Source organism: Pseudopipra pipra, chromosome 17, assembly GCF_036250125.1.
Source record: "Pseudopipra pipra isolate bDixPip1 chromosome 17, bDixPip1.hap1, whole genome shotgun sequence".
In the NCBI taxonomy this organism is placed as follows: domain Eukaryota; kingdom Metazoa; phylum Chordata; class Aves; order Passeriformes; family Pipridae; genus Pseudopipra; species Pseudopipra pipra.
In genome coordinates this window covers 13738363-13763490 of record NC_087565.1, presented here as the reverse complement: position 1 = coordinate 13763490, position 25128 = coordinate 13738363, and the positions used below count along the sequence as shown (strand labels likewise).

Here is a 25128-nt window from a genome sequence, read left to right as displayed (position 1 = left end):
AAAAGTCATTTTACCTTCCATCAAATCTTTCCTTCTCTGAGAATTTCCTGAAGGCTGATGTGGGAAGTTGTTTGGTTTCCTTTTGGGGTCTCCCAGACCGTTTCAATGATTAGCTTGGAAAACTATGACATGTTTAAAATTAGTTTGGTACAGTCGTTAAGATGTTAATTCTACCATTTGTTTTATCCACCAGGATAAGCTTGGGTTTTATGGGCTTTGAGTGTGACAATAAGCAATCAAGCCAGGCCTCTGGATGGGGAAAATATAGTATCTGTTTTAAATTCGCCCAAGACAGACAATATTCAGAAAAGCTAACAGTGATTTATTTGTGCTTAATCCTCCTAACCTCTAATTAGGGTAAAACTCCCATTAGTCTCTAGGAGCACAATGACTGTCATGGAGCATTGCTGGGGCTGTCTCTACACTTGAATTCCAAGAAATTTTCAGTGGAGGTATTTTGGTATCTGACAGCTAAAAATTTAACACTCTATTTTTGTCATGTGCATGTTTTATCATCTGTGTGCTGGTGACATTCCAGGTGGGTCCCTGGGGGAACTCTTGCTCAGCAGAAATAGCTGTTTAAATTAAAAACATTGAAGCAAACATTTGGTGCACATATTTTATTGATTTCCATATCCTCTCAACACCTCATGCAACATGATCTTTACCCAGAAAGGTCAAGTCACTAAGGCTACTAATTTCAGAGTACTTGGTTATATATATTATATATAATACATATTATATATATTCTTTGGTGGATAGATGAACAGCAAAGAAAGCATAACCTCTTTCTAATAAATTCCAGTTGCAAAGAAGGCTTATTAATAAATCAAATTTTAAAATGCACTGTAGGTAAATGCTATATTAAAAAGTGTATGCATATGTGTTGAAAAACAAATCCCCTCAGTGGTCTGCCTGGGTCTTTCCTTTTCCTTCACTGCACATCCTGTCCTTGGCTGGGTCTGCTGCCATGTCCGTGGCTCCTCAGGTGGGTCTGGGCACTTCCCACATCCCTTGGTGACAGTCCCAGGCTGTGCTACACCTCTGGATGATGGGGTGTCCTTGGCAGGTTTTCTGGTGACACCAGTCTGGGAGCAGGGGCTGGTAAGTCCAGAGGGACTGAGCCAGGCTGCAAAACCAGTCTGAACCTCCTGCTGGTCAACAAGGAGAAGCACAAAGTCCTACCCCTGGGAAGGAACAGCCCCAGGCACCAGGATGTGCCAGGGGACACCCAGCTGGGAGACAGTTCAGCAGGAAAGGCCCTGGGGGGGCCTGGAGAGCACAGAGTTGGACATGAGTCTGTGTGTCCTTGCAGGACAGAAGGTAAGTTGTGTCCTGGGCTGTGTTGGAAGGACTGTCACCAGCAGGTCGAGGAGGGGATCCCTTCCCTCTGGTCAGCACTGGGCAGGTTATCCCTGGGGTGCTGTGTCCAGATTGGGCCTCCCCAGCACCAGGGAGACATGGACATACTGGAGAGAGTCAAACATCAGGAAGCTTTTTTTTCTGTTTTTAATGGTGAGGGTGACCCAGCACGGGGACAGGTTGCCCAGGGAGGTGGTGGAGTCTTCCAAAGCTGCCTGGACACAGTCCAGGGCAAACAGGTCTAGGAGGCCCTGCTTGGACCAGATGACTTCCAGAGGTTCCTGCTGTCCTCAGCCACCCTGTCATTCTGCAAACTGGAGTGGGAGCTGCTGTCTAGAGAGCAGCTGTTTGTTTGGTTTCTGGCTCTCTCTCCTTCCCTTCCCTCTCCTCCTGATCCTCTTGACCCAGGAAAAATACAGATTTTCTGACCAGCTGGACTTTCTGGTATGAAAATGACACTGTCAACAACTTGAAGGGAACCTAAATCTTTACCTAGTAAAGGAAGGGTCCGAATTCCCAAGTCCGCTGTAATGTGCCAGTCTTCCTTCTCATTCCCTTTTTATCATGTCTGAGTGGCTTACAGATTCCTGAGCCAAGATATATGATTAAAAACATACCTATGTAAATGTACAAGAATTCAAGCTTGCATGGCATGTGTCAACAGATGTATTTTATAAAAGATAAGGGACACAATGGCATCCTGTCATCATTAGGGCTCTCTCTTAGATTAATCTGTCATTTTATATCTTTAGACTGAACAAAAATTTCTGTCAGCACCTGACCTGTGTTTTGAGTTCTGGGCTTCAGACCGATTATTATAAGAAAAAAGAGTTTGTGAGGCTCAAGTGCCTTTGGAGTGTCATCTGTATCATCTTGGCCTTCCTGGAAGACTTTTGTAGCCCTCAGCTGTGTGTTTAGAAATAAATCAATGAAGAAATTTCCTCTCAAGTAGACCTGCACAGAGGATTAGAAAATTCATGAGTTGCGTTCAAAATTCACGGTTAGAAAATCTGTGCCTGTGAAATCTGCAGAGCGTTGGCAGGGACCCCGTGGGGGCAGGTGGAGAGAACACAGGAGAGAGGGGTCTAACCTGGAGTGAACGTGGCTCCTGGGGTGACTGGGAATAGCAGTGGGATGAAGGGAAAATGCTGAAATCAAGGAAGTACCAAAGAAGAAAAAAAGAAGGGAAGGGAGCAGGGGAGATGAACCCTGTAGATACAGAACAGAGGAGGTGAAAAGCAAGAGCTGGAGTCTGACAGAGGAGTCAGTGGGACATTTTCTGGGTTTGCTCCCTCCTTGTTCTCCTGGTAGTTTAACCAAGAAGGAGTTTCCTTCTGTGCCATCTTGGATACCTTGAGATTGAGGCAAAGAGCTTCAAGAACAAGAGAAAGAAGCCTCCCAGACACCTGTTTGCTGCTGCCTTGAGCTTCACTCACACCTTCAGAGCTGTTTCTGAGCCTTTACACCCTTTGATGTGGGTTCTTTTTTTCCCCTGTGGTCACTGGTTGCCTGCAGCACATGGAGACTGATGCCTGAATTCACCCTTGGGGTAGGTTCTGGGAGCTGCCTCTAGTAGTAAAGGGCAAAGAAGGGGATTGATTGCTTATAATTTGCTTTGCTTCAAGATGTACATGCGGGACATACATTCATTTTTGGCTGATCTTTCCTTCTTCCTCCAAGTTGTGGATATGTCTTCCTGCTTTTGGGATTTCTATACACAATACCCTTGGCAACAGGAGAAGAAGGGCTGAAGAATTGATTCCTATGGACATGGCTGGGGAAAAAAAATCTGATTTTTATGTTATGAGGCACAGACACATTTAGGGTTCAAGTATACATGTATTTTATACACATGGGAGGTGCTGGTTACTGCAATGACTACAAACCCTGAAGGTGGATGGACTGATGCTCAGCTGAGGATGATTGAAAAATTGCCTTATTTTCAGGTAGAATAACCTACATAAATACTTGTCCTGATTTTTGTTGAATATGTGACAAGGGTTATGACTCTTAAAAAAAGAGCCAAAAACCCAAACAATCCCAAAGCACCAAAAATCCAGAATTCCTCCTAAAACAAACTCTTTGCTAAAAATACCTAATCACTGTCAATCTCCCTGGTTGTCTGCTCCTTGAAATAACATCCTGGTTGTGACACCATTAACCCCATAAAAAACCTGTCCACTACATTTTAAGAGGGGCAAATCCAAGCTTCAGAGCTCTCTATTCTGCCATACACACGGAGCAATTCGAAATACCCACTCGAGAAACTAAAGAAAGACAGGAGCCTCACTGTGTCCCCAGCTTGGCTTAGCACTTGGGGTTTAACATTAGGCACTGGCAGATTGTCTGGAAAATTCGGCATTTGCACAAAGCACAGTAGTTACAGCAGGAATTCAGGTGTGGTTTGCAGGGTTTGAAGGTTGGCACACAGTTGGCAGCTGGTGGGGGCCTTGGTTTCGGAGGTGTCTTGCGTTCAGCATTTTTCTAGAAGACAAAAACGTGGGAATTCGTGGAAAAGTGAAGTGAGCACAGGTCACACGGGTCAAGAGAGGGAACAGAGGGAGGGTCTGGCTTGAGGTGAGGAGGTGGTTGCTGGCAGTGAGACCTGGATTAGCAACACAGAGGTGTGGTTGGTCTGGATTGTGGGAAGTGGTGGCTGGAGACCAACCCTCTGAGCAAAATGATAAACCTTGTGAGCCCTGGGTTTTGACTGTGACTGGGCAGAGTGTTGGAAAATGATCTGTAGGGAAAACTGTGGAAACAGTGAAGAAAGGTATAGAAAAACATCCAAAGATGATGAAGTTATCAATAAAACTAATTAAGGTGTTGCACCTGGATCCCCAAACTTTTCAAATGAAAGACTGAACCCTCCCTGTCGGTCTGTGGGGCTGGTACCACTTTGCTGGGCTGAGAGAGCAGGGAGGTGACCTGGCAGTGCTCCACCTCCCAGGGCTGGGCTGCCGAGCTGCCTTTGGAGCCCAGTGATCCTTCATCCACGAGAAACCTTAACTGCACACACGGATAAGTGTCCCCCAGCCTGCCCAAGGAGTGCTGCTCCTCTGTCTGCGACCGGGAAAGGTGGGGAATTTTGGGTTGCTCAGCACGTGCCTGGGACCTGGGAGGGATCTCTGGAACATGCCAGCTGCAGGCACTCTGTGCACCTTTGTAACTCAGAGTTATGGGATAGTTTGGATGGGAAGGGATCTTTAAAGCCCTTCTTGTTCCACCCCCTGCCATGGGCAGGGACACCTTCCACCAGCCCAGGTTGCTCCAAGCCCCGTCCAACCTGGCCTTGGACACTTCCAGGGATCCAGGGGCAGCCACAGCTTCTAGTTTTCTTTCCACCTTTATTATTTTGCATGTGGTTTTACAGTATTTAGAGCTTTAAGCTGTATGTCAATTATTTAACTCAGGGAATGGCAGTAAAAGCCTTCCAAATGAATGCACAGAGGGAAGCTCTACATATAACAAACCATTCTAATTCAACAAAGTTTTCTGAACAACCACCTACCTTGGAAGATTTCTTGTTCTCTGCCTCTTTCCTGCTGACTTTCTGGGATCTTCTAGTTAAATCTTCAATGAGAATAGCACAACATAACATGAAACCAATTTTACAGCATGGTGTTTCGTTGAGATAATCCTATTTTTGGGTGAGAGAAGGCAAATAACCTGCGTTGCCACCTCATCCCTGTGTGTTTTCCAGTGAAGGTGTTCACCTCAGGCACAGACTGTCTGAACTCTTGTTGTCACTGCTGCTTGTGCAAAGCAGAAGAACACTGATGCTTGTATTTTAGGAGAGAATTTTTACACTTTGTTTGGTAGATGCAAACAAGGAACAATTTCAGAGAAATAAAATTAAAGGTCCCTGTCTGAAAGATGAGGGTACTCATGAACATTAGTCATGTGAACAAAAATAGGAAAAATCTTTAGAATTCTGTATTTTTTTCTGTTAGAAGGTGGTGTTACATGCATAATTTTGGAAGGAATTAGGAAGTGTACACTGGTTTTCACAAGCAAAAACTCTTTGCTGGTTTGGTACAAACTCCTCATCTGAGTGATGCCACCTTTCATTTGCAGTTCTTTGTTCCTTCTCCACCCACCATTTGTTTTAGAAAACATTATTCTCAAAGGTGTTTCATTCATGTGCCTGTAAATTGGATTATCATATGTCTTTATCACTATATATATACATTTATAACTATATATAAATTCCATGACTAAGACTTGTCTTGGCCTCTAACACAGCAAGACTGTTAAAGTGTGAGACACTTCCCAGCTCCCCAACCTGTTATGATGTTTTTGATACCTTTCCTCTGTGTGTGAGTTTTGTAATAAGCACTGTATGTATGTAAAGAATGATTGGGATAAAAAATGTCCATATCCCCACTGATAAATGGTGGCTCCTCATCTATTCCAGTGTTCTCTATCAGTATGTTTCTGAATATTTGCTAATTGCAACAGAGTGAAGAACAAACAGTTTGGGCTGGTTTGAGGCGTTTCATTTATTAATCATGATTTTTTATGGTTAGAGTTATGTATCTCTAAGAAATAGTGTGGGGGGAAACCTGTACTTCAAGCATATAAAGTTATTGTCACTTAATAAGGGCAAGCCTTAATAAAGGTATTGCACTAACTTGATTAGTGATTTGGATCCAGTTCCAGCTGGAATATTGAGTGTTCTTTGTTATTCTGTCCTTTGAAACTTCCTGACAGTAACAAAGATACGTGTAAGTAATTCAAATCTACCTCAGTTTGACTTTGTGTAGTCCAGTTGTACAGGATTGTTTGGATTGCTTTGGCTATAAGAGAGGTGAGTGTTATGCAGAGATCTGTTTTTTTTAATATTTCCTGCATTTTCAGTGTCAAATGTTCACTCTGTTGTATGAAAGGACATTGTATGTAGGGGAGGAACGAATGCAAAGGTGAACTGGAGATTGTGGTGCTGGCTTAGACTCAGACTATCAGTGTGCTGGGGATTGCTCCTCACTCCCTGGCTGATTGCTTCATCCCTCTGTTGACTATAAAATGGGGAAGCAGAATAGCTGGGATGTGCCATGGAGGGGATACAGGATGCTCTGCTCCTGAGGGAGGAGGAGTCTCTTTGCAGACAACCAAATGGGGCAGAGAGGGATGAGGGCTTTGGTGGGGCATTGCAGGACCCCCCAGAGCAAAAGGGCCTGACAGTGTTAGGGGATCTTTGCTATCCTGCATGTCTGTTGGCAAAGGAATAGCAGAGAATCCTTGCAGAGCCATGGAACAGTTTGGTACCTCAAAACGAGCTGTGCTGAAAAGAACTTCAACCTCCCCTTTTTGTTCTGAAAAAGGAAGGTAATTCTTAGAGTATCTGAGAGATGTTCCATCTCTGTAGTAAACTCAGTTCATGGAATCCCAGAATGGTTTGGGCTGGAAGGGACCCTAAAGCTCATTTTGTTCCACCCCCTGCCACGGGTAAACACCTTCCACTAGCCCAGGTTGCTCCAAACCCCATCCAGCCTGGCCTTGGACACTTCCACATGGCATGACACAGCATCTCTGTCATGTTTAAAGCAGGGGCTCACTTTTGTGAGAAGATAGAGAAATCAACTGAAGTGATATATTTTATATCACTGTATTTTATATCTCTGATTTTAATTGGAGTAAAAAAAAAAAGTTGGAAGTGTGATGCTGAAGGTATCAGGGATCACAAGGACCGTGCAATGGTGCAGCTTGGGAGGCTGCACAACAGCACAAGGTTCACTAAACTTGCAGTTAAACAAGGCCAAGTTAACTCAGCATTCAAACATTCAGATTTCTGTAGAAATGCAAGTGCAGGGCAACTGTTTTTCCTTAAAGAAATGTCATCCTGAGTAAGACTTCTGAAAAAATACAGCAAACAAGGTAAGAAACCAAACTGCTTTGAGCAAAAGCTCTAAAAGCCTGTAGAAAGGAGCTAAACAAGAGTATTTTTTGCATTATTAGTGTTTTGACAGAGTTATGAATGGTGTTCTGCAGCTAATTAGCTCCAAAAACTTGATTCTTGAAAGGAGAAGTTTGTGTAAATTAGGGCAGACACAAGGAAAATATTTTGTGAAGAAAAGAGTTAAGCTTTGCCCTAACAAGGTTCTTCCCTAACAGGACAGAGTAAGAGTAGGGATAGAGCTGGTCCTGTCTTGGATAAATAGATAACCCCTGGCTCTCCCTTGCAGTGCTCTTTTCTTCCCCTGGTTAAACTGAGGTGATGTTAATACCTGTTAATACTGTTGATTTCTCTACCACAAGAGCAGATACTCAAAAAGATCCCACATTATGTTCATATTTTTTATATGCATGAGATTTTCAAAGGAAGATTATTGCCCATATTAGCAGAAGAACACCTAAACACAAAAAGACCTGCAGTATGATAGGACCTGATGTAAAGTCTGGAAAACTAAAATAAGTCATCTGATGATTATTCTTTTTCTCCTCTAAACTGAGGGTTGTCACATTGTCATTCTTGGGTGCTGTAGCCACAACAGCTCTGCACTAAGGCAGTTGTGTGACATTGCAGTGTTATCCAAATAGTCTGAAGGAACCAACAACTGCATTTTCTGCAAATCCTGTTGATTTGGCACCGAATGGCAGATTTTACTCACCTACTATGGAGATGGGTGGGAGATCTGAGAGATCCATTCTGCTGCTCTTGGACAGGTTGCATTCTGCCTTCTCCTCAGTGACCATGTGGGAATCAGCAGCTCTGAGCAAGCTGTAGCAGAGCAGGAGGCTGAGGAAGAGCCTCTTCCTTTCCATCATGGGGAGGAAAAATTCCATCATCATGAAAACCAAAGTTGGTCAAAACCTGCAGGTGGAAGAGGTGCAAGGATATGAATCTCAGAAATGGTTTTCTGTCATGTTGTGCAGCTTTAGCAACAAAACTTTGACAGTTCTTTTACTTCCAGCACTTTGTCTCTGATACCAGAATACCTAAGTTTCTAGTTGTCAGAGTGGAAAAACACTGTATCAAATAGAACTCTCTTAGACAGTCTCTTTTTTCCTGATTCTTTCCTTGAAATGTTTATTTTCCCAGAAGATGCAGGAGATCTCCCAGGCGAGTTTTACAACGACGTATGACCAAGGGCATCAGACTTTTTTTCCCAGAAAATCTCGTTAACAAATTTGTCCTAGAAAACATGGAAAAATAATGACAATTTAAAAAAAAACAAACCAAAAACACAAATTGTGTTTCCCTGTAGTTTTCTCCTCTTGAAAATAACCTCAAAAGTGACTGCTCTAATCCCCTAGTAAATCACGGCTGTAACTCACACGAGTTATGAAAAGGCCCAGTGCTGTAAAGTCTTTATGGACCTTACTGTGCACTGAATAACTTGTAAGATGTGACAAAGTCTGTGGGATTTGAGGATATCTATGGAGGAACCTGAGCAGAGTGTGGCTGTTCACCTCAGATGACACTGCCAGCCCCCGGTGACGCAGTGAGGGGCACACAGATTGTGTCACCAGCCTGGGCTCCTTCTCTTGTAGATTCCTTGCAGGGCTGTGTTTCAAAGCTGATTTTTATTTCCATGTGCATTACTCCGATGCTGTGTCAGAGTTATGGGAGCCTTCCCCCGGGGGCACTGTCAGCCTCTGGATTTATGGGTAGCCTTTCGTCAGTGAAAAGCTACTGGTAGCAGTGAAAGGAGGGAGTGAAACCAAATGCTTTAAGCCATTCATCTGCTTGTGATGACTTCATTACTGGACAGTTAAAAGATGAAGAGTTTCTGCATTGGAAGGGCTTCAATCTGGTCACTGCTGCTATGCAGAGTCTGTTCTCTGCACGTGCTTTCATAGCCCCCACTGCCCCTCTGTTCCTGTGAGATGGTGAATATTATACTTCTATTTCCAAGGGTTTGGGCTCAGTTCTCAAATTGTCTGTTCTCCAGGCCATGCTCATGGACCAAATCAGTGCTGGGTGTGTGGATGCTGCTTTCCATGGTGGTCGTAGCTGTGCCATGAGGATATTCAGCTCTGCTCTGGAGATGGGCTGGGAGAGCTGGGATTGTTCAGCCTGGAGAAGAGAAGGCTCCAGGGAGACCTCAGAGCCTCTTCCAGTGCCTAAACAGGCTCATGAGAAAGAGGGAGAGCAACTTTTTACACGGGCAGAGAGCAATAGGGCAAGACAGGATGGTTTCAAACAGAAAAGAGAGAGATTTAGGTTGGACATTAGGAAGAAGTTCTTTACTCAGAGGTTAGTGAGGCCCTGGCACAGGTTGCCCAGAGAAGCCGTGGCTGCCCCATCCCTGGAAGTGTCCCAGGCCAGGTCAGATGGAGCTTGGAGCAACCTGGGCTAGTGGAAGGTGTCCCAGCCCGTGTTGGAACTGCTTGAGCTTTAAGGTCTTTTCCAACCCAAACCATTCTATGTTTCTGTGATCCCACATCTGTTAGGACTCCAGTGGGATTTGCAGGGAAGCACGTGTTTGTGGTTTAGACATCTGCGTGAGGTGCAACTGAAATAGAGCCTGGAGATTTACACTGGGGGATTAACCTTGGGAAGGGAGGGCTGTTATGTCTGTATTTCAAGTGATCCACAGCTGGTGTTCAAAGCTGATGTAAAGTTCAGACCCCAGCTGGGCCATGGTCATGGCTGTGGCTAATAGTCTTCTTTGAACCAATTGATTCCAGTTTTGTAAAATGAGATGGGAGGAATCTTTCATTTGATTCCAAATAACCTCCTGGAGAAGAAAGTAGACCTTATTTAGAAGAAAATAAAAATTGCAATAACCAAAAGGAACAAGTCTTCCCATGAATATTTGTTGTGATGGTAAAATCGTGGGCTTGAGTTTTCAGCTATTGCAATTGAGTAAAGGGTCAAGATGACCTCTCTGTGTTCATTCTTTACATGCCCTGATCTTACAAACTCTTCTACGGAAGTTCAGCCCTTGCCTGGGGCAGTTGTATAATGGAAGTATGTGAAAATATCTGCTAAGTCAGGATCCTACCCTGATCTTTTGCTTCTGTGCAGAAGAAATACCCTTTTATTTGCTTTTTCCCATCTCCTTTCACAAAAGGTATCCAAACCTCAGTGACATTTCTTGGTGCTCCCTGACAACTTCTCTGTCACATGGCTTTACATGGAGAAAACCATTCAGGTCATAATTAGAATTTCTTTTCATGGACCTAATTTTACCAACCTGAGTGCCCCTAGTGATGTTCATAGTCCAAGTACATGCTTAAAAGTCATAAAAGACCTAAATAATGGCTTGTGTGCCCAAAAGCTTATCTATATTTTCCAAATATGCAGTTGGTCAAATATAATATATTACTTAAAAGTGGTAGCCTGCTCAACATTTAATTTTGCTGATTTTTCTGGGTCTGGGCATACAGGGAAGGAAGACATTTTTTACAGTGAGGGTGGTAAAACACCAGCACAGGTTGTTCAGAAAGGTGGTGATGCCCCATCTGAGGAATCATTCAAGATCAGGTTGAGGGTCTTTGGGCAACCTGCTTTAGATGATGATGTTCCTGCCTATGGCAGGGGAACTGGACTAAATAACCTTTAAAGGTCACTTCCAGCCCAATCTGCTCCTTCATTCTGTGACACAGGGCTTGTCTGTGGCAGGTTGATGCAGACATTTGGGCTCCAACTCTTTCCAGGCTCTGGGTTGGAGTGAAGAGAGCAAGCTGGGAGCTGGGAGCCATTTGCTTTGCATGTGGGAGTGTTCATACTGTAGATTTTGCTTTTTTAAGCAGCTTTTTAGCCTGGCTGCAGGAAATGCTCTATAACACACCTGCAGTATTGGCACAAAGCTCCCTGATGGAGCCCATGCTGGCCTGTCCCCAATGTACTGTTTAAATGAGCTTCCACCCCAAAATGTTGTTTCCATTGTATTTCCACATCTTTATCTCAGCACAATTGCTGATGGATGTGATGAGCAAACGGTACAATTTTACAGCCTGTGTCTGTTCCCTTCCAACAGGGACATCTGAACCCTCACTGGGGTGCAAATGCAAACCTGGCTGCACAGGTTGGTTTGAAGGGCAGGTCCTGTCTGTCCAATCTGATCTCCTTTTACGCCCAGGTGACCCACCTGGTGGATGAGGGGAAGGTGTGGATGTGTCTGCCTGGACTTCAGCAAAGCCTTGGACACTGTCTCCCATGGCACACTCCTGGAAAAGGCTTGGACAGGGGCACCCTGTGCTGGGTTAGGGACTGGCTGATGGCCAGGCCCAGAGAGTGGTGGGAACAGTGCTGCATCCAACTGGGATCCGTCACCAGTGGTGTCCCCAGGGATCAGTGCTGGGGCCAGTTCTATTTAATATCTTAATTGATGATCTGGATGATTTGAGTCCACCATCAGCAAATTTGCAGATGACACCAAGCTGGGGGGAGTGTTGATCTGCTGGAAGGCAGGAGGGCTCTGCAGAGGGACCTGGACAGGCTGGATCCATGGGCTGATTCCAAGGGGATGAGGTTCAACCAGGCCAAGTGCTGGGTCCTGCACTTTTGGCCACAACAACCCCCTGCATTGCTACAGGTTGGGACAGAGGGGCTGGAGAGCAGCCAGGCAGGAAGGGAGCTGGGAGTGGGGATGGACAGGGAGCTGAACAGGAGCCAGAGTGTGCCCAGGGGGCCAAGAGGGCCAATGGATCCTGGCCTGGCTCAGGAACAGTGTGGCAGCAGGAGCAGGGCAGGGATTCTGCCCCTGGACTCAGCACTGGTGAGGCCACCCCTGGAGTGCTGTGTCCAGCTCTGGGCCCTGAGCTCAGGAAGGACATGGAGGGGCTGGAGCAGGGCCAGGGAAGAGCAGCGAGGCTGGGGAAGGGACTGGAGCACAAGTGCTGTGAGGAGAGGCTGAGGGAGCTGGGGGGGCTCAGCCTGGAGAGGAGGAGGCTCAGGGGAGACCTCCTGACTCTGCAACTCCCTGACAGGAGGGGGGAGCCGGGGGGGGGTCGGGCTCTGCTCCCAGGAACCAGCAGTAGGACAAGAGGGCACAGTCTCTGCCAGGGGAGGTTTAGGTTGGATATTAGGAAGCAATTTTTTCCAGAGAGAGTGCTCAGCCATTGGAATGGGCTGCCCAGGGAGGGGGTGGATTCTCCATCCCTGGAGGTGTTTAAGGACAGACTGGATGTGGCATCAGTGCCATGGGCTGGGAACCACGGCGGGGTTGGATCAAGGGTTGGACTTGATGATCTCAGAGGTCTTTTCCAACCTGGTTGATTCTGTGATTCTATGAACCCTTGTGCACATGGGATTTTTTAGCCAAAAGCACTTGCGTGGTAGGAATTGGCCAGTTTTGAGTGACTGTTTGAACCTGGAAAATGCACATATTGGTGAATATTTGATCTAAAACCTGTATCAACTGGCTAGAAAGGTAATGCTCCTTGGAACAGAGGGGTCTGTGAGTTCACAGTTAGGTGAAAGGAGAGGAAAGTGGAATCAGAAGGGAAGATGAGTAAAAAGCTGCTCATGGCCCCAAACCTGCCAGAGCTCAAGGAGTGTTTGGACAACACTCTCAGGCACATGTGGGTCCCTTCCAGCTCTATGATTCTATGATCAATCTTGGGTTTCTTCTTTTGTATCATATTGCAAAACCCTTGCCCTAATTTGAGTTTTTTTTTGTTGATTTGGTTTTTTTTTTCCCCTGGTGGTTTCTTGTTTTTTGTTTTTTGGGGTTTTTCTTCTGGCATGAAAGAGAGGTTTGCTTTTCCATTTTGTTCATTGTTTTCCTAATTTTCTTCTGGGACTCATCAGAGGCTGATTAAAGCAATCAAACTATTTTCCTTACCTCCAGCAAGCTTCACATCTGGTTTTCTCTGAACATTTAGATTTAGAAGAGTTTATTTTCCTTTTGAGCTCCTAACAATGGAGAAGTAAATTACTTTAATAGTAGTATCTTGAGAGGGTTCTAATTTATTTCTTTAATGATGCTAAAATGCATGAGGAGAACTTTAATATATGATTTTTAAATTGTTGGTTATGGGGACTTAGTCTTGCTCAGCACTGAAATTTAACCACTGAACTTTAGCTGCAGTTCAGCAAATTATATATGGAAATAATTAACATGTGGATGTGACCTTGACTGCCAAGGGAATGACAGATTTATTATTTTTATTCTATCTTTAAAACCAAAACAAAGGCAGACATTTGAAAGTTTGTTGACTGTCATCAGAGTGCCCTTTTCTGTGCCTTTTCCTCTCTGCTTTGGCTTCTCATATTTCATACATATATACATAAGGTATTTTAATCCTTACCCCAATTGCTGGCTTTTACAAACATTCTTCCTGAATGTAAATTTGGAAAATGACAGGTGATGGGAAACAGTTTTCTTTCCTCTTTTTAGTCAATTTTTTGTGATGTCATATTAAAAGTCCTCATGGAAATTTGATTTCCCGGGGAACACTCTGTGTGTTCAACACTTTAGAGGGAAAGTCATTCCTTGTCACAGCTGATTTCACTCTGTCAGACATTTCTCTTCATCCAACAACAGAGTGAACAGTGTGAGACATTCATACAAAAAGTCTGCCATAAACACTGGGCTGGGAGGGACAAGCTGAAGTTTTCTTGGACAGTCTGGTAAATTTGGACCAACTCAAAAATAAATCAGCATCATTATACAGAGCTGAAAACAGCTGCTTAGAAAAATGAGATGCTAAAGTAGGTGAACTAAGACCTATGAAAAATAGAAAACTGTTGCAGCCTCATTAACTCGCTGACAAATCTTCATCTCCACTCTGCTGCTGAGATCCTGCTTTGAGAAGGATCACAGGACCCTCAAGGTTGGAAAAGACCTCCAGGACCATCAAGTCCAACCTTTGGGAGAATATCATCATGCCCATGAAACCACAGGATACGACAGAAAAAGAGGGAATGCAAGGGAAAAAAACCTAGAATTAGTGGATGCCTTGAAAGACGTTGAGATTTGCAGATGGTGAGAGACTGAAAAAGTTACGAAATTAAGTGTGGAGGTTAATTAGGATGGCTGGGGATCTTCCCATCTCAGCCATCAGGTTTCAGTAAAGGAATAGCAGCAAAAAGGGAAATAGTAAATAGCAAAAAGGGGCATTTGAGGGAAAGGAAAGAACCGCCCTGAGACAATCCCCAGTGCTGCAGGCAGTGCCCTGCTGGCCCAGCCCCAGGGGTTCCTTTGCCATAGAAGTTTCCTAACAGCAGGTTAGGGTTGAGTTCACAGAACACACAGCAAAGACAGGCGCTTTTTAGGCTCTAAAGGGCATTATCAAGGTGTGAGAACACATGAATAATACAAAGAAATAGCTGCTACTCATCCTCAAACCACAAAATAATTTAAAGTAAAATTAATGCAAGCAAAGGTCTCTCCCCAGAACAAACCTGGAGCCCAAAACAAACCTCGTTTGGGGCCTAACCTGAATCTCACTGAATTGCAGTTATTTTGTTCAGTTTGGGGGGAATGGGCTTATAATCTCAGTCCCCCTTTTTGGTACGGTCCTGTTGTACACCTCTGAGCTTCTGGGTGGATAATGACAGGGCCAAACCTTGCAGAGAGTTTTTGGGGTTTGAGTGGACAACCAAATTCCTCCATCCCCTCCCAGTGTTCTCCCATGCTCCCCTGGGCAGCTCTTTGCCGTCCCCACCCAGCACATCTGCCCTTGTTTTGCAGGCAATTAAAATATGAGAGAAGTTGAGTGAGAGCTTTATATGTATATAAAGCTTTATATAAATTTTATAACGCTTTGACAGTGTTATCAAACCCTGACTCTGCAGAATGCAAACACAACACAGGCTCAGTTCCAGCTGGGTTAGGCTTGGCCTTTGTGTGTGGAGGGAGGTCCTTGGAAGCATGAGAAGGGGGAAACCAGCATGTTTCTGTTCCTCTGTTGTGTTCTGGTCTTTGAGTTCTTAGACCATTTGGGGATCAAATTTTCATGCTTTTCAAATGCAATCACTAAAGGCAAATTCTTGAGCACATTCAAAAGAACAAACCCAGGAATTTTTGATTCCCCAGGTACATGGATGTCCCATCCCTGGAAGTGTTCAAGGTCAGGCTGATGGGACCTGAGCAACCTGGTCTAGCAGAATGTGTCCCTGCCCATGGCAGTGGGGTGGAACTGGGTCATGTCTAAGGTCCCTTCCAACCCAGCCCATTCTGGGATTCTATTCTATGATTCTAGGTCAGGGAATATGTTTTCCTCAGCATTTGGTTCTCCTCATATTTTACAGAAGTACAACTTGGCAGTTGTGATACCCTGTTCCTGTGGCTGGAGGAGGACCCAGGGAATTGTCTTATACAGCCTGGCCTCAGACTGAGGGGAAGGGTTTCTCTGGGATTGTCCATGAGGTTCAGTTTCCAGATGTTTTCTAATCTTTATCCCCTTCAGTGACTTTGCCAGGTGATGATGCATCACCCATGAAAGGGGAAGGCTATTTCTCAGTAAGGGAGATTTCCTTGTGTGCACTGAACTGAACTGAAGAGCTGGGAGAGAAATCATTTATATTTAGTGATTCTAGGGGTTCAAGCTGTTCACCTGAGCTGGGAAAACATTAGGAAGCTACCTGCTCATCCAAGCACCTCTCAGGAGGGGAAAAAAAGAAAACAAAAGCATTTTCCACAGTGAAGAAGAAGGTTTAGAAGGGTTTGGCTCCTAGAAATTGAAATAAGACAAGTTTAGAGTGAGGGATTACCAGACATGTTATCACTTGGTTTAATTAAGACACAAGTACTGAAATCCAGGCAGGGTCTGCAGCCTGTCATGGAAGAAATGTGAGCATATGATCACAAGAGGTTCATTCCAGCTTTGCTCCCTCCTGGGCATTTAAGAGCACTTTGTTTACCCAGTCCTGTTCTGGGGATTTCAGGCTCTTCTAAATCATCAGTTCAACAGGCACTCGTAAATCCATTGTAAGCACACAGCCAGGAGCACAGTAGCTCTGTCACAAGAACCATTCATCCTGAGCCCAGAGAATCACAAAATAGAAATGATTTCTCTCCCAGTTCTTCAGTTATCCAACGGCTCTTCTGCTCAGTTTTCTAATTTCTCATTAGAAGCAGAGGTAGTGCTCCTTCAGTGACCCCAACTATGCCAAATAGTCTCCTTGCTCCACTCTAGTTATTTTTAATCTAGTTCTCCATCTTCTACTCCAAAATTTTGCCAGGATCTGAGTCAAGCCAAAGCCCACATAATGGCTTTATTGTCCACAGAGCCATTAAATTAGTGATAATTCTCTGGCTATTCCCTGTATTACTGAAAATGAGCTTTCCCAGCCAACTTCACCAGCTTAACAATTAGCACCTACTTTAAACTGCAATTTTAGCCTTCCTTCAAGGAGCAGCAGATTCCACAAGTATGGAGTGAAAGTGTGGGGTTGTGGGTGGATGAATGACTCAATCAGTCTGCTTATTCCAGAAGGATTCCTGGATTCCTGCCTTAAGGTACTAGAAGGGGAAGGAATCCTTCTCTCTCACATCTGTTATGAGAAGCTCCCCTTCATCTGCCAGCTTTGTGGCAATTGTTTAGACTGTTTAAGTTAAAACAACTTCAACACCTGTCCTCTGATTAGCTGATGGAAGGTAAGATGTTTTTAATATCTGTTTTTTTAAATCATTATTAGATGGATAGCTTTATTAGGGGGAGTAATTACAGAGCACTCCACAGAGCCTGCTTGGAATTTAACCTGCCTCTGAGACTATTATTCTCCTTCCCATTTTTAAGTAATTCTAATATTCTGATTTATTTTTAACAGCATTAACCTCTCATAATAGTTTATCCTTTTAAAATTACATGTTTTCCTGGTCCTAGGGCTGTTTAAAGCTCGGGGGCAGGGACTGTGATTGTTTGAAAATGTACTCCTGACTTCATACTGGCATTTAGGGAACTTTATAAATCATTCTAAGAGTGTTCTGGCCTGTTCCTCATTTTCTGCATGTTTAAGTCTTTTCCTAGCTCATTTGGGGAAAATCTAAGTTATAATTGTTTCCAGCTCTATTGAACTGCCTCAAGAAGGATGGGCATGTGAGGAAGGGGAACCAGGGAAGGGTCTGTCTTTGAAGACTGTAGGAAAGAGGAAGCTCTGAAACTATTCCTGCTCCATTTTCACTTTCTAGAGAAAGACCTGTACAAAATACTTATCCCTTTACTGTTTTGTAAGAGCTTGTATATTGTTTTGATTAAAAGACATTACTTTTTTGACAGTCCTTCTTTCCCTGTTCATGACGTGATGAAGGCTTTACAGACATGGATACCTGAGATTTCCTATTTGTATTCCCTGTGAAGCTTCTATTTTCTTTGATTTTGTTTTATTTATATATTTAGGGACAAATTGGCTTTTGTTACAATCGAGCTATCTAAGAGGTGAAGTTATTTTATTTTAAACAGGACATGAGTTAGGAAATATTTGATCTGTGACTGGTGGAGGCTGATGGCAAATTCACCTCTGAAATCCTTTGGGCAACAATAATCCTTCTGGTCGTGGTGGCAATGTGACAAATAAGAACAATGGTCGATTTGTATCTGATGCTAGAGCTGAAATAAATTCACTCTCTGGTTTTTCCTGATAAATTTTGAGCAATTTTCTTGAAAGTCAGAGGACAGAACATTTCCACAGTGCAGGTGATGGAGCTGGGAGGTGCTGAGTGATCCCTGTTTGCAGAGGGTGGAAAGCAAAGTGAGTAACAGGAGCTGTGGTGTTGGTGGAGGCTCCCCCCGTGCAGTGCACGCACGGGAGATGGGGTGCAGTGGTGGTGCTCAGTGCTCATCAATCCAGGGTGTTGTATCCCAGGATCCAAGACTGTTGGGGCACCAACAAGCTCTGCAGCCTCCTCCAGCTGCTCCAGCTGCTCCAGCTGCTCCAGCTGCTCCAGCTGCTGAGGCTGCTCCTGCTCCAGGCTGGTTCTGATCCAGCACAGCTCTAACCCAGGATCAGGCTGCTGGGGGTGCCTCCTCAGGGGCTCCCTTGGATGCCATGGAGAAGGAGCAATCCCTGCTTAGCTGATGGTAAATGGACCTGCCAAAGGGAAACTGGAAGGGGCTGTGACTAAAGGGTAAAATTTAAAAGAGAACATTAAGCCTTTCACTTCCATTCCCTGTGTAATGGAATTTCCAAATATCCTGCTCTTCTGCCTGCCTGCATCCTTGACATCCTCAGTGAGAGTTAATCTTTGTTTGAAGGTACCATTTGCATGTTGATGACACGTGTTGGCCTGGCCCAGCTGAAAGTGCTGAATGGCAGGGAGGAGAGACCTTCCTGGCATGGCCACTGGTGCCTGTGGGGAGAAACAGAGGTTTCTGGACGTTCCTTCCACGTCCTGGCGAGGTCATGTTATCCCGACTGTGGCACGGACACGTGGGAATGGTTGGAGCCCTTAGATTTGTATGAAGTAGCTGCAAACTTCATCTGTTGCAGTCATGTGCCCCTTTAGAAATGAGGAATGAGATCAGTTGTGTTGCTCTTGTGTGTGTGTGTAAAATCCCGGGATCAGGGACTTGGATGTCATGTCCCATATGGAGGAAAGACATCAGAGCAGCCTTGGATATCTCCACAAGATCAGTGAGAGGACTGGACTATCTCTACAAAGTGCTGTGGGGCACAGCTTTTTCATGGAAGGGGGGAAATCCATGTGTGGCCCAGAAGTGGGAAGTAAGGATGAAGATAAATGTCTGGAAGTGGTAACTGATAAACTGCCCGTAGGGAAACAACACACATTCTGAGGAGGAAATAACTATGGACAGATGAAAGAACTGTGGACAAACATCTAAGGAAAAAAATGAATGTCATACATCCAGGATGGGAAATATTGTTCTGGGAAGCAGGAACGCAAAAGGGTTTGGGAGCTGTGGTGGAAATGAGCTCACAGTGTAACACCTCTGTCAGAAGTGTTAACGTAGCTCTTGAATGGGAAAACTGGAGCAACTTCAATAAGAGAGAGAATATTTGCTTGAAAATGGTGTGGCTGTGTCTGGAAGACACTCCAAGAACACCTCTGACTGAAGAGGGGGAAGAGTTCGGGTAAACAAAAAAAAAATCAGAGGAATGCAAAAGTATGGCTAAAAAAAATCCTCTCAGAGCTCAATGTCTTTATTCCCAAAGGGGAAACGTGGAGTGTCTCAGCTCCTGAGCGTGGTTGGCAGGGCTGGAGGGAGGATGGGGTGACAAAAGGGTTTTCAAGCAAGATGACAAAGCTCTAATGAAATGAAGTTGGCAGAAATAGAAGCCAGGTCCAAAAAATTTCCAGAATCTGGACTGCTCTGGTTTAGTAATGTTTTAGAACATCTATCCAAAGGCTGATATGGCTTTTCTCCTGTAGAAACTTGAAATATATATAATTTTTTCTAAGCAAAATTTTTGGGAATTACATCATTGTATGTGTTATGTGCTAGCTAATGACCAGATCTTCAGTTTTATTTATGATCTTACAATTCTCTGAACCTGTGCCAAGAGTGGGGATGTTCAATTCAGCTCTAGCATTTTGGGGACACATAAAATCCTGGAGACAAAGACGTTGCTTTTACAGTTATGGCCCCAGAGTTTTCCTACCAAATTGATCCACCTCTCCACTTATTTCCAAGTGTGATTTTGTTTTGTTTTGTTTTGTTTCTAAATTCTGATATCTCTGAAACCCCTTTAGGTCAAGGAAAAGAAATGTTATTTATCTCTAGAGTGTCAGGTATTCAGACTTATTTAGGAACCCACTCTAAATCTTAGGACAACATAGTGAAGCAACAAGCTTTGAAATTCAGCACGCGAATGATAAAAAGCTCAGGGTGAATCTGTAACTAATGTATACATAGAGATTATTTAGGGATATATACATAAGGTAGTAATTGCAGTGTATGAAAAAATCATCATCATGGCCACACTTTGTGAACGAAGATTTGGGGAGGGCTCTACCCACGTTTGGCTGATGAGGCCAATACGAGATAGACATGTCTGATTGCAAAAGGCACAGCAGAAAGACTCCTTAGGTGGTAAATTCTGCAAGACACAGTTCTTTCTGTGTTGCCTTTTCTCCTCAAGGGTGATCCTGCTGCGTTGTCAAAGGCATCAGCAGCGTTATAGATGGTTTGTCTGCAGACCTCCCGATTGGAGGCCAGAGGAGACCAGTTATGGTGATCAATATGGCCAAGGCTGAGATGTTGTTTCAGGCAGTCCTTGTATCTCCTCCTTGGGGCTCCTCTCTTGCAGCAGCCGGTGGTAAGTTCACCATAAAGCAAGATCTTAGGGAGGGGGTGGTTGGTCCTTCATCCTGGAGACGTGCCCTGCCCAGCACAGCTGTGTTCTCAGCAACATGGCCTCAATGCTTGTGACTGCTGCCTGTTCTAGAACAGATGTGTTGGTCACATCATCTGACCAGTGGATGTTCAGGATTGTTCAGAGGCAGCGTTGATGGAAGCGTTCCAGGAGTCGCAGGTGGTGGCGGTAGATGACCCAGGATTTGGACCCATATAAGAGAGTAGACAGCACAATGGCTCTGTAAACACTGATCTTGGTGCTTTTCTTCAAGTGTTTATTTTGCCAAACTCTTTTATGGAGTTTTCCAAAGCTCTCTATGCCTTTGCTAACCTGTTGTCTCTCTCCCCATCAATCTCACCATCCGAGGAGATGAGGCTCCCTAGGTAATTAAACTGCTGGACTGATTTGAGCTCTGACTGGCCAATGGTGATGTGGGGATGATGGGGGACTTCCTGAGGTGCAGGTTGATAGAGAACTTCTGTCTTCTCTAAGCTGACTTCCAGCCCAAAGAGCTCAGCAGCCTCAGCAAAGCAGGATGTTAAACGCTGCAGAGCTGCTTCTGTGTGGGCGACAAGGATGGCGTCATCAGCATAAAGCAGCTCCTGGACAAGATGGTTTAAGGTCTTGGTGTGGGCCTTCAGCTGCCTTAGGTTGAAAAGGCTTCCATCAGTACGGTATTGAATGTAGATCCTGTCCTGATCCTCGAGGTCTGCTGTGGCCCTTTGGAGCATCCTGCTGGAAAAGGCTGTGAAAAGGATTGGTGCGAGAACGCAGCCTTGTTTCACACCACTGGTTATTAGAAAGGGCTCAGAAAGTGCATTGCCATATCTGACTTGGCCATGCTGATCCTCATGGAGTGAGATGATCATTTTAAGGAACTTGGAGGGACAACCTAAACGTTCCAAAATCTGCCACAGACCTTTTCTGCTCACAGTATCGAGCCCCTGGCGGGCACCCCGGAAGAGGAGAGTAGAGAGGAGGAACTTCGGAGTGCACAGAGGTTTGCCAGTCCAATTTGGGGGGGGAAAGGGGGGTGGGGGTAAAGGAGGTGGGGGGGAGGTGGGGGGGTTGGGAGGGTTGGGGGGTTGGAGGTGGGGTCTGGTGGGCTGTCCCGGAGGAGGGGGGCAGAGAGGAGGATCATTGAAGCGCACAGAGGTATGCTGGTCCAATTTGGGGGGGGGGAGGTTGGGGGAGGTTGAGGGGGTTGGGGGGGGGTGTGAAAAAATAAGTACATGGTATATTGTGCTCAGATGCCTGAAGTTGCTTCTCTGCTTCTTGGTGTAAACAATGGGGTAGGAAACAAGTCTTTGTAGATTCTGCATGGTTTGGGCTCGGAAGAGTGCCTGGGTGGGTTCTGTAGCTCGTGGTTATAATTGATCCCAGCAGTGCAGCAGATCTGCTCAGCACAGAGCTTGCTTTCGCTTTATCAGACATTCCAGCTGATAATTCCCTGTGGGTCACTGGGGACAGTTCCCCACTGCAGATTTACCACCTTTCTAGTTCACCTTTTAAGCAGACGCATTTCCACCCACAAAACCCGCGGCCGTCGCCGCCAGCTCCACGTTCCCGGAGGGTTCCCCCCAGGAACATCCCTGTTGCCCTCAGCAGCTGGACCCCAGAGCTGCAGCAGCTCCCGGCAGAGCTCCCCAGCCCAGGAATTTAAAACTGTGTTGTGCAGGGAGAGGAGGAAGAGCCTGCGTGGACACCCGTATGTTCATGGGGACGCTTCTATTGACAGCACAAAAACAGACTTCATATTTTGCTAAACAGTTAAAATTATCACGCTGAGTGGATTTGAAATGCTTAACGAAATACTAAAGCAGTATCTTAATTACTTTCAGGTGAGAATGGGTCAGGTTTTTTTTTCAAAACGCAGAGAAAAGCAAATAGGAAAGGTGCAGAGAGTGCTCCCTGAAGAGAGCACTGGCCGGTGCTGCCTTCTGCTCCCTTGTCGCTCAAATTCAATAGACTTATTCAATTATTAGAACTTATTGCAAATTAAATAAAACTTTAACCACATGAGTCAAAGAAGTTTCAAAGAGGAATAATATGATTTGAAAAAAAACAAAAACCCAACGAAAAAAAAACCAAAAAACAACAAACCAGTCAAGTTTGTTTTTTTTCCTGTTAAATTTGCTTTTTTAAAGGAATGCTGTTAAAATTTAAAAATTAATCAGTATTTCTTCTATGAAAATATCCTACAAGAGCATTTGCACTGAATTAACAAGGTTAAGTATTTTAATTAAAATAATAATTATACAAATTATTTAATACTAACCCTATTTTGTCAAGGGTTTTAGCAGGTCTTTACTCTGCAAAATTGGGGGGGGGCTACTTCATGACTGTAACTCTACTTCTGTGTCTGTGCATACAGATAGAAGGGAATGCTAAAGATAAAAATGTAGATTGAAACTGGGAAAATTCTTCAGTTTTCAGTGAATTGTTTTTTTTTTCTGTGCACAAAAAAAGAGAACATTTTCCTTAGTTAACTTCCCTCTCTGTCATCATTTGTGTATTTTTGCATTTGGACTAGAATGCTTTGAAAACTTTCTGAGCCTGATTCAGTGGGGAGAAAATAATTATTCTGTGAAGGGGGAGATGCAGCAGGAAGTGGAACTTTGATATTTGGAGAGGCAAACAGGAGAAAAAAACCAAAACGAAGTAACAAGTGGTGACAAAAAACAAACCAAAAAACCCCAAAACAACCAAAAAACGAAAGCCAAAGAGCTAACAAAAAGAAAGCTGAAAACCACTTCCAAAACCAAATGACAAATATCCCCTCTCAAACCCAAATAAGCATCAAAAGATTTTTTAGAGAGAGATTGATTAAATTGCCCAAAATGTAGACGGGAGAGACTTCAAACCATTCAAACAAAATGCATGGAATTCTGCACGGGGAGGAGGGGGACAGACCCATAACGGCCCTGAGGACCTTTCCTGTCTCGGTCAGAGCATTTGGGATAATTAATGAGATGCCCAGAAACTGCAAAATTGCTGCCCGGCCCCAAAAGGCCCTTCAGAACACAACGAGCTTTGCTTTGCTTTCATCGTGTGCCTGAAAGGCACAAGAAAGAGAGACCTGTAAAGTACAGACAGAGAAATAAAGCAGGAGGAAAAGCGGATAAAAAATCTTGAAAACAGGAAGAAATGAACCCATTTAGGAAAATAACAAACGTAATAAAATGAACAATAAAAGTGTTTGTTCTCCAGTGGTTGCAGGCGCTATAAAATTGATACGAGTGCTCGAGAAATTGATGTTGAAAGAGAAATTCTGGTGTTGCAAACAGCAATCATAAATTATCTCTGTATTCCGTACCTTATTAACCGTGTAAAGCAGCTGTTGCTTGCTGAACTTGCACAAATTTATATAATATTAAGAATACTAGTGGAAGATTAGACAATTGGATGTGTGTAGTGTAGCATTATTTCTGTGAGGTGCTAGAGAGAGATGTCGCAGGGAGAGTTAGAAAAATAATTACAGCCTGATGTTCAAAAAGAGATATTATCACTCCTAAAATAAATAAAATCTAATCTCTTTTAATCTTTTTGGAGTGATGAAAGCTTCAGGAAAATGAAGATTTGTTTCAATATTGTATCATGATTTTATTTACTGCACTTACGGGAATAAAATAATGTAGCTATGGGTTGGAACACTGTAAAAATACAGCTTAGGAAATGTACGTTGTTTATCACGTAATAAAAGAGAGTGTAGGGATAATATAACATCTAAAATAATTTCAGAGAAAAGCTTGCATACAAGTAGGCTAAGCGAAAAAGCAAAACTTGAGACAAGAAAAGAACCCAAAGAGGCAGAAACACCAAATGGAATCGAAACAACTGAATTGCAACCAGTGCTGCAAAACAAGGGTTTGAAGTCAAACAGAAAACTGGAGCAAATAAATGCAGAAGAGCAAAAAGGTAAAAACATCAAAGTTCAGAGAGTTTTAAAATTTTACTGCTTCCCAGACCAGAAGAGGATCTGCGGGACCATTGGAGGTAAAGGAGGACAAATCTCTGCAGCAGAAAAGCGCTGTCGCTCCGGTGCAGGCAGCAGTGGGGAAGGTAAATGCCCTGAGAAGAGTTTAAAGGTTTGGGTCCTACCGAAGCAGAAAGCTGTTGTCCTGTTCATCGGGCCCTAAGGCCAAGCAGGGCTCCCTTGTCCTGCTGATCCACAGAGGTCTGGGCAGAGCTCGGAGCGGGCTGTGCTCCCGCTGGACCGCGACGCTCCTGCCTTTGTCCGAGCGCAGGCACAGGCATCTACCAAATTCTAACGAGGATGGACGGTCTATTCTACTTTGATTTCTGCTTTTTCTCAGTTCTTTTTTTTTTTCCTTCTCTCTTCTCTGTCTCACGGAAAAAAAAAATCTAGTGGAAAGTTAACCCTCAGCCCCTCCTTTTTCCTCCCATTCGAAACCTGCCAGGACGGATCTGGTTGCGCCGTCTTCGGGCAGAGGTGATTTCAGCTGAGGTTTTCCTGCCCCTCAGGTAAAACAAGATGGATAACAGGGGAGGGACTGAAATGACCTGGTGGTAAAAAACCATCTGTTGTTCTCTTTAGGGCTCATTCCTGCATGTTTCCATGCCTGGCAGGGAAGATCACTATGAGTGCT

At 44.3% G+C, this 25128-nt stretch overlaps 1 protein-coding gene and 1 long non-coding RNA gene across 10 annotated transcripts in view; one reads left to right on the top strand and one right to left on the bottom strand.

Moving 5' to 3' along the window:
- Positions 1–605: 605 nt before the first annotated feature.
- The window catches only part of ASIP (agouti signaling protein), a 42717-nt gene continuing 18194 nt past the window's right edge, over positions 606–25128 (bottom strand). For 2 of the 3 annotated variants that reach the window (XM_064674325.1, XM_064674324.1), the window contains exons 3-5: positions 7974–8176; positions 4874–4935; positions 606–3846 (exon numbers count right to left, since the gene is read on the bottom strand). In XM_064674325.1, the coding sequence (XP_064530395.1) occupies positions 3670–3846; positions 4874–4935; positions 7974–8154 (420 nt within the window). In that variant the 5' untranslated portion in view covers positions 8155–8176 and the 3' untranslated portion in view covers positions 606–3669. Of the gene's footprint in view, positions 3847–4873; positions 4936–7973; positions 8177–24619; positions 24956–25128 lie in introns of those variants that run through there. The other variant, XM_064674323.1, reaches the window with a different exon arrangement.
- Positions 15614–25128, top strand: part of LOC135423771 (uncharacterized) — a 47838-nt gene continuing 38323 nt past the window's right edge. Inside the window, exon 1 of one of the 7 annotated variants that reach the window (XR_010434944.1) lies at positions 15614–16859. This is a non-coding gene — a long non-coding RNA (uncharacterized LOC135423771). The remainder of the gene's footprint in view (positions 16860–25128) is intronic. The other 6 variants (XR_010434949.1, XR_010434946.1, XR_010434945.1 and 3 more) reach the window with 6 other exon arrangements.